The 12,109-nt window shown below is 39.4% G+C and overlaps 1 protein-coding gene across 1 annotated transcript in view; it reads right to left on the minus strand.

Annotated features, from left to right (window-relative positions):
- Nucleotides 1-6,195: 6,195 nt before the first annotated feature.
- The window catches only part of LOC147332808 (hemicentin-1-like), a 34,463-nt gene continuing 28,549 nt past the window's right edge, over nucleotides 6,196-12,109 (minus strand). The window contains exons 13-17 of the mRNA XM_086290815.1: nucleotides 7,961-8,215; nucleotides 7,597-7,851; nucleotides 6,977-7,303; nucleotides 6,537-6,800; nucleotides 6,196-6,404 (exon numbers count right to left, since the gene is read on the minus strand). Of these exons, the coding sequence (XP_086146941.1) occupies nucleotides 6,238-6,404; nucleotides 6,537-6,800; nucleotides 6,977-7,303; nucleotides 7,597-7,851; nucleotides 7,961-8,215 (1,268 nt within the window). The 3' untranslated portion in view covers nucleotides 6,196-6,237. The remainder of the gene's footprint in view (nucleotides 6,405-6,536; nucleotides 6,801-6,976; nucleotides 7,304-7,596; nucleotides 7,852-7,960; nucleotides 8,216-12,109) is intronic.

Raw genomic sequence — 12,109 nt, forward strand, 5'->3', positions numbered from 1 at the left:
GTCCCCATTGTCCATCAGGGTCGATCTGCCTCAGTTATACACTTTGCTGGGTGTTTTACTGTTGTTTCAAAGTATTATAAATTATTCTAGAACGGCAGTTAGAGTCTGCTAGGAAGCGCAGTTCTCGGAGGTAATGCTCCCTCCCGGCCGAGGACGCTTGGCCCTGACCTATCGGCGAATAGGGTTAGTACGGTTGGCAACCGGGGAGAACTTGGGAACCTCCAAAATAGCTAGGAGTTAGAGTCTCCTTACCGTTTGAAACGGTATCTGCGCTTTTTTGGCCAGCAGAAGTGGGCTTCGGGCGTGTAACTTTAACTTAACACTTCAAAGTTTGGGTTGGTTGACGCTTTTAAATTGAGTTAGGGATTTTAGAAATGAGGCCAGAAACAGTTAAAGTCTTGATACTGGTTAATTGGTCGCAAAAAACTCAGGGAATTTATCCGCTGGGAGGTTATTTTAAATTTGTCTAAATTGTGTAGGCGCTAAAGCTGACAGATCTGACAGTAGTTGTAAATATAAGACGTCTTTGTAAAATAAGAGATCTCTGTGTGAAAGGAGTCTGAGGCAATGCTGCTGCTATTTTTAGACGGTGTGTGTGAGTGAAAATGCAAATTAGTAAGCAGTGAACTGTTTAAGCCACAGTTGGTTTTACAAATACTGCTGCAAACATTGTTGAGTGTGTGTTTCAAATGCCATTTATGTTTATTAGAGGACTGTAAATAAAGTTTTGAGTTGCCGTAGGGGATGTATAGTAATTGACTGAGTTTGGATGTAGATATATAAATATATTGAGTGCACTGTATATACTTAAGGCTAACACATCACTTTCAGTAGTAACTGTTCTCCAGCATTAGTTGCTGGTGGGTTTTATTTTTTCAATTTCTTGTGTGTGCGGTGAGAATTAATGGAGGTTTCAATTTTTGTTTGTTTGTTTTTTACTTGCTCTTTTTGATTATGACAAGCATGTCTAAAATACTCTTAGGAAAGTGTGTTGAGTTATATTCCTTAACTCTAGTCACAGTTTAAGTGTGAATGCGGTGACTAGAAGCTTTGACATGATGAATAAAGGTGTGAGAGGCATTTCTTGGGTGATGTAAAGTAGGACGTTTTAAAGTTTGAAAGTGTTTTTAATTTGAGAGAGGCATGAGTGATGTTATAAGAGTTTAGTTTATTTAAAAGGTGTGTGTGAGAGGATCATGAAATCATTGTGTGAATGATGCTACATTTTAGGTCAAAAGTTAGTAGAATTACAGAGGGTTTGTAGATTGTAAATACAAAATAAGTTTGATTAGCCTGGAGAAACAGCAAAGCAGCTTGAGCTGCTCTGAGCAGCTGCGTGCGGTGTGTGTGTAACAGGAAATGGTGTGGGTGACAGGAAGTTTGCATGCCCATATAAGGTGATGTGTGAACAGAGGAAGTCTGAGAGAGAAGTGTGTGCGTAGGCAAAATGCAGAGTGTGTGCGTGAAATAAGGGAGTATTGTTTTTACATCAAGGTTTAGTAGAACTAAAGTAGAACGTCACAAACAGACAAATGAAAATACAATAAAGAGAGAAAATAACTGACAATTACATTAATGAATAGAAAACACACATACACAAAGTGCCATATGTGAAATTATTCTAGGAAGGAGTCAGAATTGAGATAGCTTATTATAGAGATAGTTTAATATAAGATGCAATGAAGGAAGCAGCTTACATTCCTTTAATTCCCAGAGCCAGTGTGTTCCCTCCCCTGCCCACTTGGGCCCCGTATCAGGCGAGTATGGAAGGCTGGATAGCCCATGACGGGTAAGATCCCACCTCGAAACCCTGGGACAACCTAAGGCAGGCACAGTCACGATTACTCTCGGACCTGACGGGTAAGGCCGCTGGGCTAGGGTGGAGGTGGAAAGTGGCAAGTGGAGCCCTACCTTCTGGCTGAGGACAAGGAATGCTGCTATTTAAGGTAGGATATCAGAATTTGGGTTAGTAAATTTGGGGAGGAGAAAATTGACTGTTTAAAGGCAAAATTATGAAGGAGTCTGACACACTGTAAAAGCACCATATGCAAATTCACACACACAAACAGAAAATGCATTAAACTTATAAAGACAAGACAAGCTCATGGAGTTTAATGCATAGACACTGATTAAACCTAGCTAAGAACACAAACATAGGCAATGAAGAACAGCTTGCTATCTTGTGTGAATGATACAAGGGTGTGAATGTTTAATAAAATACATTTGAGTTTGTAATTGAGGAATAGAATAAGCCATATGACAAAGGGAGTTATGAAAACGAAAAAGGGATTAAAGTAGTTTTAAAAAAGAGTGACTTAGGAGTGCTCTCGTACTGAGTGATCAACACTAGTGATCACTATTGGAAGAAATAAAATGATTTAATGAGTTGGGAATGTTTAAACATATGTTTCTGTTGTTACAGCTTCTTGAGAGATGATTCAGTATGCAAATTAGCTGGAGTGTGTGTGTGACTGTGACTTTCAGGAAGAGGAAGCATAGCAGAGACGAGAAGTGCAGATTGGGGTAGGGAATTTATAGTTTAGTGATTATATGATGTCGTAAGGGGTCTTATGCTGAATTTAAGAGTATAAGGGGGTGATTTTTGTTTGCAAATTGTGTGGTTTTAATGAGACTTTCGGTGTATTGAGGAGGTGAAATTATGTGGTGGCAAGATTTGTGTGTTTAAGGTTGTTGTGGTGATGGGTTGATTCTGTCAGGTAGGTTGTTGTTGGTGTTTTTGTTTTAAATAGAGGGAGTTTTAGGAAACAAGGACATGTCTAAAATTGGGCCCATTATTTTGTAACAGTGCACTTAAAGAAAACCTGTCAGGTGATTTTGTTTTGTTTTTATGAGCTAACAATCAGCTCTATTTTTCATTTCTGTTTTAAGCAGGCCTGCAACAGTGAATAACGGCGCTGAAAATTCTCGGGAGGAGCAAATATAAGGGGGCTTTCCAGATTACAATTGGCTGAGGAGAAAGCTACCTGTGGGGACTGATCAAGGTCGTAAGTCCCTGTAAAAAGGATTTTATGCGAGTCAATCCAGTCCAAAAGCATAAAGAAATATTTTCCTATGGAAAATAAAAAATGACGGAGCTCATTTTGCTGAGGGTGGAGTATTTGATCGTGCGGGAGGCTCCACCATCAGCAAATACATGGTGTGACTGCATGTGAGTGAATGTGAGACTGTATGTGAGTGAGGATGAATTAATGTGGATAAACAATTTGCTTTTACCAGAAAAATTTTTGTTTTATTAGGTGGGGTTAGATTATGAGATTATAGTATATTGTTGGGAGAAGGCCAAATGCTAAAGGGGAAATATTTTTGATGTAACTTAGTTACCATTAATTGTAGAAACACATGACTGATAACTGTTCTGTTTTAAGTTTATTTTTATGACATAGATTGGATCATGAGTGGGGAAAACTGAGCAGTTTTAAGTTTTGTATAGTATCTTGACACATGAAATGTATCAAGATAAAGGGGGGTTTAGGGTTTAATAATTTAATTGTTTAATAATTTAGGATCATTTTAGGACCTTTTGGGTTTTTGATCATTTGGATATGGTAAAACTGAAACTGTTATTTTTAAGTTAAGGTTAAAGGATTAAAAGTGAACTTGTCACGGTTTGCGAGGCAAGCCGTGTGGAGTTGTAGAAAAGGACCCAAAAGGCGGCAGCTCTGGTGCAGGTGAATATTTATTTACAACGGTGGGCACAAAACAGCACTGGTGGAAAAACAAGAAACCGGAAACCTAAACTGGGTAAGCTAATAACACAAACTAGAAACGAGGATGCAGGGAGACCGAGGGGAAACAACACAGACAAACCAGCAACTACCATAACAGAAGACACAACTTAAATACACCCAGAGCACGGGGAGAACACAGACATAACAGGCTGGGGGAAACATGGAATAAACACAAAGAGAGACGAGAGCTCATAAATACACAGAGGGGCACAAGGGGGTAAGAGTCACAAAGGGAAAAAAACACTTAGGGAACACCACAACAGGACACCTCAGAAAACCTGGCCTAAATAAGGAGCGAAAATACAAGGAACCAAGAATGCTGGGCCAACATGGCCCAGGACCATGAATCCTGTTTAGAAGATACAATGCCGGTTTTTCAAAGTTTTTCAAAGCTGTGAATAAATTTTAGAGGGAAAACTAGTGAGGGTTGAAGGAGTAGAACAGGTTTGATTTCTTTTTTGATTTTTAGAAGAAGTGGTTATAATGTAGGCTTACACATACAGATATTACATAGGAGGTATTTTTAGGATAAAGGGGGAGCTTCTACGTAGAAATGATTTTTATACATATTGCATTTTGTGCTTTTAAAGGAGTTGTGGCTCAAATTTGTCTCTGGAGGGTCACGAGCCTTTGGCTAGCGCTATGATTAGCCAATCTACTGTGAGGATAATATGAGTTCATGAAGGATTGCACACGCTTACAGACACAGAGTTAAGAAACACACATGACAGTATTGATTCCAGGCAAAAGGCCTTAAATTCATTTAGCTTTTAACTGAACTTAAAGAAGGACCAAAGAGGAAGGAAAGCATATATTTTGGTTAAGTCTGATACATTAGAATTAGAAGGTATTGTTACATTAAAAGGAGCAAAATGAAATAAAAAGGCTATACCAAAACAGGTGATAACATAGGAAATGTGAGGTTTTAAAATGAAGTTAGTGTTAACACATAGGAGTTGTTTCAAGGCAGCATTTAGCTATGATGAAATGTATACAGGAGTAATTGCTTATATGCTTAAACTTAATTGATTAAAGTGGTTGTTTTCTTTTGGAGTAGATTAACTTGCAGCAGCGACAACTTGTGCACAGGATGTTGATGATCAGATAAGGGAAAGTAGAGCGAGCAACTGGACGTGAAACCAGCGCTTAAAAGAATTTTAAAGTGATGAGTAACGTTGAAGAGTATACATAAATACAAGTCAATAAGTTAAGAAGGTAATTAGGATCAGGCTTTTGATTAAAGAGTCCCAGATAGGATAAGTTAGGGAGATGCAACAGAAGGTGTTTTGTTTCCTTTGCAGAAGATCGATCTCGGCGACCACAGGAGGGGCGAGGATCCTGGAGATCTCGAGGTTCGAGACCACCAGAGAAGGGTCTGCGTGAGGACACAATGTATTGTGACCTCTGGTGTTCCAGAGGTCAAAAGGGGGAGTGTCGAGGAGGGAAATTATTTTACTGCTATTGTTAAATAATTGTCATTGCATTAATAATATAATCTGCAGCATGGATATTGCATTCCAAGGTTTAAACAGTGTCTCTTTCAGAAAGACTGAGTTGCAGGCTGACAGGAAGTTGTATGCAGAAGTGAAAGCAGGAAGTTATTTTGAGCCGCAGGCTAAGACGAGGCTTTAACAATGTAACAGATAGCTTTAAGAAGGCCTTAAGCAGTTATGACTATTTTATACACAATGCATATCTGTGCTTATTAAAGAGTTGGAGCTCGGTCAATTAATTGGGGGTCGGAAGCTTTGTTCGGCGCGATGTTCGGACAATCTATTGTGCAAGTGACTTGGAGCCAGAGAAGGAATTGCAATACATGCTTACAAAACACTTATATATCAGATCATTTTATATTAAGGTTTTAGTAGAGGTTCTTGATTAAAACATTTATTTAGTAGAAGACATACACATAGTCTCAGTGAGCTTCTGGTCTGGTAAAAGGTCAGAAGTGCAACAGGTGAATTGAGAAAGAGCATGTGAGGTCAACACACACACACACACACACACTTTAAATTAGATTTATTTAGAGGAAGAGGTTAGTTATGTTTGGCTGTAACTGCAAAATTGTCTTGGTAAAAGAGGAACCGTTTCTTGGTGTCTCGGCAAGAAAGAGGAACAAGATAAGAACTGAAAGGTAGACAGGAAGGGCTAGCCATGAAAATAGAAAGATGATTTTCTAGGTGAAAAGTCATGATGATGTTGATCTGATCTATGTATAAAATGTATCTGTGACGTATGAAGGGGCGTCAGTAAACAAACCCTGATGCTATAAAATATCTGTTCATGCTTTGATTAAGTCGAAGACTACTTCCTGTCTGCGCACAGAGTTGTCTTCCCACACGTGTGTTCATTAAAATCATCGTTTGACTTCACCCGGCCGGATCGGTGTGGTTATTCTTCGATCACCTCTTGTACCCTTCCTCAATAATGAATCTTAACAATATGCAATTAAAATTTTACTTCATTTTTCATAATGCAGGGAAATATCCTAAGCATTACTACTGACTGTCAGAGGGACATCTGTGGCATTTGATACTATGTCAAAAGAAGAATGCCAATTTTTTCTCTTTCTATAGTAAATAAAGACCAGGAGGACGATGAGGCCAATGGCAAATACAGCGAGCAACACTCCAATGACTAGCAAAGGGACCTTATCTGTAAGATAAGCAAAATAAAAACAACATTAAAATAAGATCAGTTCTCGATGTCATATATTGTTCATTTTAAACATCAGTTATCACTTTTCTTTATACATTTCCATAACTGTTCTCCAAAAAGTAATCATACCTTTTATCACCAGTGAGACAAATCGTGTATTTCTCCCAGCTTCATTCTCAGCAACACAAATGTAAATGCCTGCATTGGCAGACGTGATTCCTGTGATACTGATAGTCTTCTGTTGTCCCTCAGTGGTCACGTTTGAATTCACAGCAGCTGTGTAGATCCATCTGATGTTTGAGGGTGGGTTACTGTCAGCACTACAGCTTAAAGTAACATTCTCACCCTGGAGCACTTCCTTGCTTTCATTTCCATTCTTGAACTCAGGGGCATCTGTGGAAGAAATACATGAGAGATTTAATAAGATAAAAATAGTATGCTTCAAACTTTACTTTCATCTAAAATTATTTATATTCAATATTGACAAATCATTTAAAAAGATCGTGTGATTCTGTTGCAGAGCTCTGAGGTGGAAAAAAAAACATGAAATACGTGGGTGGAAATCTTACAGAGGACAACAGCAGTGTAAGGTGGTGAGGATGTATTAGGGAGGAACTTTGGTCCTTTAGGTCCGAGATGCAGCTCAGCCTCACATCTAAAAGTTAATCCATTGTAATCTCTCTGAGTGGAGATTTTCAGGGTAGAAGATGCGTTTACTGGGATCGCAGTAGATTCATTAAACGTCTCTGTGAGCACAGTTTCATTGCCTCTGTACCACTTCACTGTGAGAATCTGTACAGGAGCAACACTGATGACATCACATTTCAGATCATGCTCTCTGCCCTCCACCATCGGAACATGACCCATGTCAGACACTGACACAAAGTCTGGAGTTTCTGTAAATAAAAAATTTTTATTTTTTGGTATTACTGATTTACAATGTAAAAACCAAATTTAATGTCTAACATTATTACATCAGTACAGGAAACATGCATTTCTAAAAGTGTTAGTTTGCAGGTGCCAGAGTCACATTTTGATTTCCACATAAGGAACATTTGAATTGGATCAATTAGAAGCTGCTTGATATTATCACGTCTAAGCATGTCTTTAATTATTGCTTTCTTGCATATGCATTTTTCAGTTCATGCAGGTCATAATACAGTAACACAGTCTGTGCACATGTACTTACTGTAAACAGCGATGAGTGGACTCACAGTACACTGGGATCCATCAACCAAAGTAGCATAGCAGGAAGGACTTGGAGTCCACTCTTCTAGTTTTTCAACCCTCCAAGTGACAACAGGAGGGCGTTCAAATCCTGTACCTCCAAATGGAGCCTCCCAGCCCATTCCTTCAACATCTGTGGCTGATGTGCTGCAGTTGATTAAAATTGGATCTCCAAATTTCACAACAATTTCAGAAGGTGTCAGTGTTAAAGGGCAACCTGCCATTAACAAGCACACATGTTAACATTTAAAACTGATTTTGGATATAAAAAGACATAAGTCCCTAAAAAAAAGGACAGTAGTTGTAAGGTAAACAGGGATGTGTACCTCTTGGTTCAGCATGAACATAGAATGTCTTAGTTATGTTTCCTAGAATACTGGGAGCTGTGCAGGTGCAGGTTGTGTTGCGGTTTACTAGGGTGATATTGAGACTGTTTGTGTTCTCCAACATATTTTCCCCATCACAAGTCCAGCCATAGACCGGAAGAGGGTTTCCCACAGCTTCACAGGTCAACATAATATTAGTGCCCTCACTTGAAGACATCACATGAGTTCTGTTTTTTGTCTTTGGTTCAAGAGCATCTGAAAAAAAGAAGAAAACAGAAGATTGTTATTTACACAGTTTTATATATATATATATATATAGATAGATAGATAGATAGATAGATAGGGGTGCAACGATACACAAAATTCACGGTACGGTTCGATACTTTGGTGTCACGGGTCAATATTTTTTCGATACAAAAAAATGTTCATGCCTTTTTAATTTGTCATTTATTAAAATTATAAATATATATTTTAACTCAAAAGTACAGTTTTTAAATTTAATGTTGCTGAAACAAAAGTAATTAAAAAAATAAAATCTGATTGAGGAATCACTCATCTTTGAAAAGGAGAGTTTATTACAGAGAAATGGCTCTTTCCAAAATAAAAGCTATACTATACGCTTCTTCTGGGCTATATTCTCAGCAGCATATTGTAGCGGGTCAGGGCTGTTCGGGGTTCTGTTTGTACAGTTATGTTTTGTTTATGTTGCCATAGTGACGGGTGACGCCCTCTCGCTGCGACGGTGTGTCCTTCCGGGGTCAGAGGGCGCCCTGTGTGTTGTTGTTGTTGTTGCTGTGCGGTTGCCGCGCTGAGCAGTTAGCTAGCGGCAGTGTTCTTCTGCAGATGTCAATAAACGGCTGTGCTCCCTGGCTAGCTCACGGGACGCAAGACCAAACGACACCTCCGTCTCCTCCTTGTCTGAGCTCGCCACATTGGTGTCAGAAGTGGGATGATGGTGGCACCCCATGTTCTGACCCGAGTGACTTTTCCCCCCGCCGGTCGTGACCGGCCGGTGCGCCAAAAGAAGGCACCTGGACATTTGCAAAGTGAAAGCAAAAAACAAGCGCAAATTCAAACGCAATTTTAATATGTCACATATTGACAGTGGCTCACCGATGCCAATGACATAATTATCCAGCTACATTTCCGAAAGAATGCAAAAACATTGACATATATTTTTCCTTCCTACAATAGCCCGACGGGCAGGGCAGAGATAGATTTTGGTAGCCCGACTGGAAAAATCGCTAGCCCCGGGACGTCGGGCTAGCGATTTTGCAAGCCTTGTATCTGATTGAGGAATCACTCATCTTTGAAAAAGAGAGTTTATTACAGAGAAATGTCTCTTTCCAAAATAAAAGCTATACTATACGCTTCTTCTGGGCTATATTCTCAGCAGCATATTGTAGCGGGTCAGGGCTGTTCGGGGTTCTGTTTGTACAGTTATGTTTTGTTTATGTTGCCATAGTGACGGGTGACACCCTCTCGTTGCAATGGTGTGTCCTTCCGGGGTCAGAGGGCGCCCTGTGTGTTGTTGTTGCTGTGCGGTTGCCGCGCTGAGCAGTTAGCTAGCGGCAGTGTTCTTCTTCAGATGTCAATAAACGGCTGTGCTCCCTGGCTAGCTCACGGGAAGCAAGACCAAACGACACCTCCGTCTTCTCCTTGTCTGAGCTCGCCACAATATTAAACATATCAGGTCCCCATAAGGAGAATCATGTGCTAACGGCTGTCTAAATGACTCGGGTAAAGTTTGTAGCATGCATGCTTGTTGGTTTTGTCTGCTTCCACTTGTCTTTGCACTAGGATGATGTCGGCGTAAATGTGCAGTCATATTCGTTGTGTTCCCACTAGTGCTGTCAGCGTTAATCTCGTTGAAATGACGTTAACGCCACAACACGGCAAATCGCCGTTAACGAGCTACCCCTGATCGCCTGTGCGTGGGGCTAGATGGCCAACACGTTAACGAGCTAACTGCGCTAACACACTAGTTCCCACCCATGTAATTGAGCATTGCGTGGCACATCCAACATACTGTTTTACTTTAGTCCATGACGCGCTTACCTTCAGGGTCATACGTCACATGCAAACCAAAATAATTCCAAACGCCAGATCTGAATGAGGGTGGGGGAGGTTCAATTTGCCATGTTGCAAGGAGAGCTTAACTTCTGTCTCGCTAGCTTGACCTGCGCTCTTCCTTCTGACGAGGCTGTCTGTGTTGAACGCTCAGTGGATCTGCGCTCGACAGTGCAGCCTAGGCGGAGTAGTCGAACGCAAATTCACTGAGCGCTCAACACAGACAGCATCGTCAGAAGGAAAGTTGATAAAATAAATTACAAATTTTGTATTGTTCGATACATATGCGTACCGAACCGAAAGCACTATATCGAACGGTTCAATATCGATACGAGCATCGTTGCACCCCTAATATATATATATGTATATATATATATATACATATATATATATATACATATATATATATATATATATATATATATGTATATATATATATATAATATATATATATATATATATACATATATATATATAATATATATATTATATATATATATATATAGATATATATATATATATTATATATATATATATATAGATATAGATATAGATCTATATCTATATCTATATCTATATATATATACTTTTCTATGCTGTGGTGTGCTGGGGGAGCAGCACAGCAAAGAAGGACTCATCCAGGCTGGAGAAACTGATCAGGAGGGCTAGCTCTGTGGTCGGCATGAAGCTGGACACTCTGGTGACAGTGGCAGAGAAAAGGACATTAAAGAAACTGATGGACATTATGGACAATGCCAGGCATCCTCTGCACACGGCCATTAACAACCAGAAGAGTCTGTTCAGTGACAGGTTGCTTCTCCCAAAGACAAGAACTAACAGACTTAAAAACTCCTTTGTCCCACACGCCATCAGACTGTTTAACTCCTCTCTGGAGGGGAGAGGGAGGGGAAACAGGAGGACAAAGGAGGGAACAACTAAGCTGTAGTGCCTCTTCACCTCACTGTACAATACCTTGTGCAATACTTTTGTAAATAGTCAACGGTGCAATAGACTCAATACTTGAAATGTGCAATTCACTTGTATTTTTATTTTTATTCCTATTTATTCTATTTATCCCCTTCGTATATTTTATTTATATTGTCTCTGTATTTATATATATATGTGTGTGTGTATAACTCTGTAACTTCTGTCGGTGCTGTGCTTTTTTGGAAATCGAATTTCCCAGAGGAACCCACCCGAGGGATTAATAAAGTTCTATCTTATCTTATCTTATCTTATCTTATCTTATATATAGATATAGATATATGGCACCTAACTACACTGGTTTTGACATTGTTTTACTGACTCAAAATTGGAAAATTAAGTGAATGTTGTATTTTCCTAGAAACATTAGGATATTTACTTACAGTGGTCTGAAACACTGTGTGTTTGAGAAATGGCATGAAGTTTTGGTCCATGCAGTCCAAAGTCCAGCTGAGCTTCACATCTGAACTCAACTACATTTTTCTCTCTGGTTATGTTGACTCTCAGGATACTGGACTTATTTGTTGTGTTTTGTTATTGAAGGGTTGTGTGATGATCCTCTCATTGTTTTCGCGTCAGTTGCAGGTAAGTAACGCTACTGTAGCTCCTACTGGTCATAAAGTTTCCAGCGAGCAAAGTTTCAACCGACAGACCCATGAATTGTTGACCACCACACTCACTTTATTGATTGAGATCAGAAGTTTGTTCCGCAATAACACATACCTGTAACTCTTCCATCAATAATAATTTGAATGTTTTTGTCTTTTGTTCAAATCTCAGTATTTACAAATCATTCTTTTTATTTTTGCTTTTTCCAGTTACCTTTACTTGTAACTCATGGAGGCCATTGAAATTAAATTTCCAACAATAAACTAAGCGTGAAGTTAAAAGGGAAAGTTAAAAGTTTTGTCTCTAACCATTATTAAATAAATTAATACACAGTATGTCAGATCCACAGAGATGTCTTCAGCACTCACCACACAGTGAAAAGATGAGCATGAGGAAGCCCAGCATTGTGGCAGACAGCATGCAGGATGATGGAGGTGGATGGAGGAGATGAGGTGTCATTCAGGAACATCCAGAAAAAGTTCAGTT

This window comes from Aulonocara sp. 'chitande type north' Nkhata Bay, linkage group LG4 (genome assembly GCF_057382095.1).
Source record: "Aulonocara sp. 'chitande type north' Nkhata Bay isolate Kocher_YH1m ecotype deep benthic linkage group LG4, A_spYH_male_GT1.1, whole genome shotgun sequence".
NCBI classification, from domain to species: Eukaryota; Metazoa; Chordata; class Actinopteri; order Cichliformes; family Cichlidae; genus Aulonocara; species Aulonocara sp. 'chitande type north' Nkhata Bay.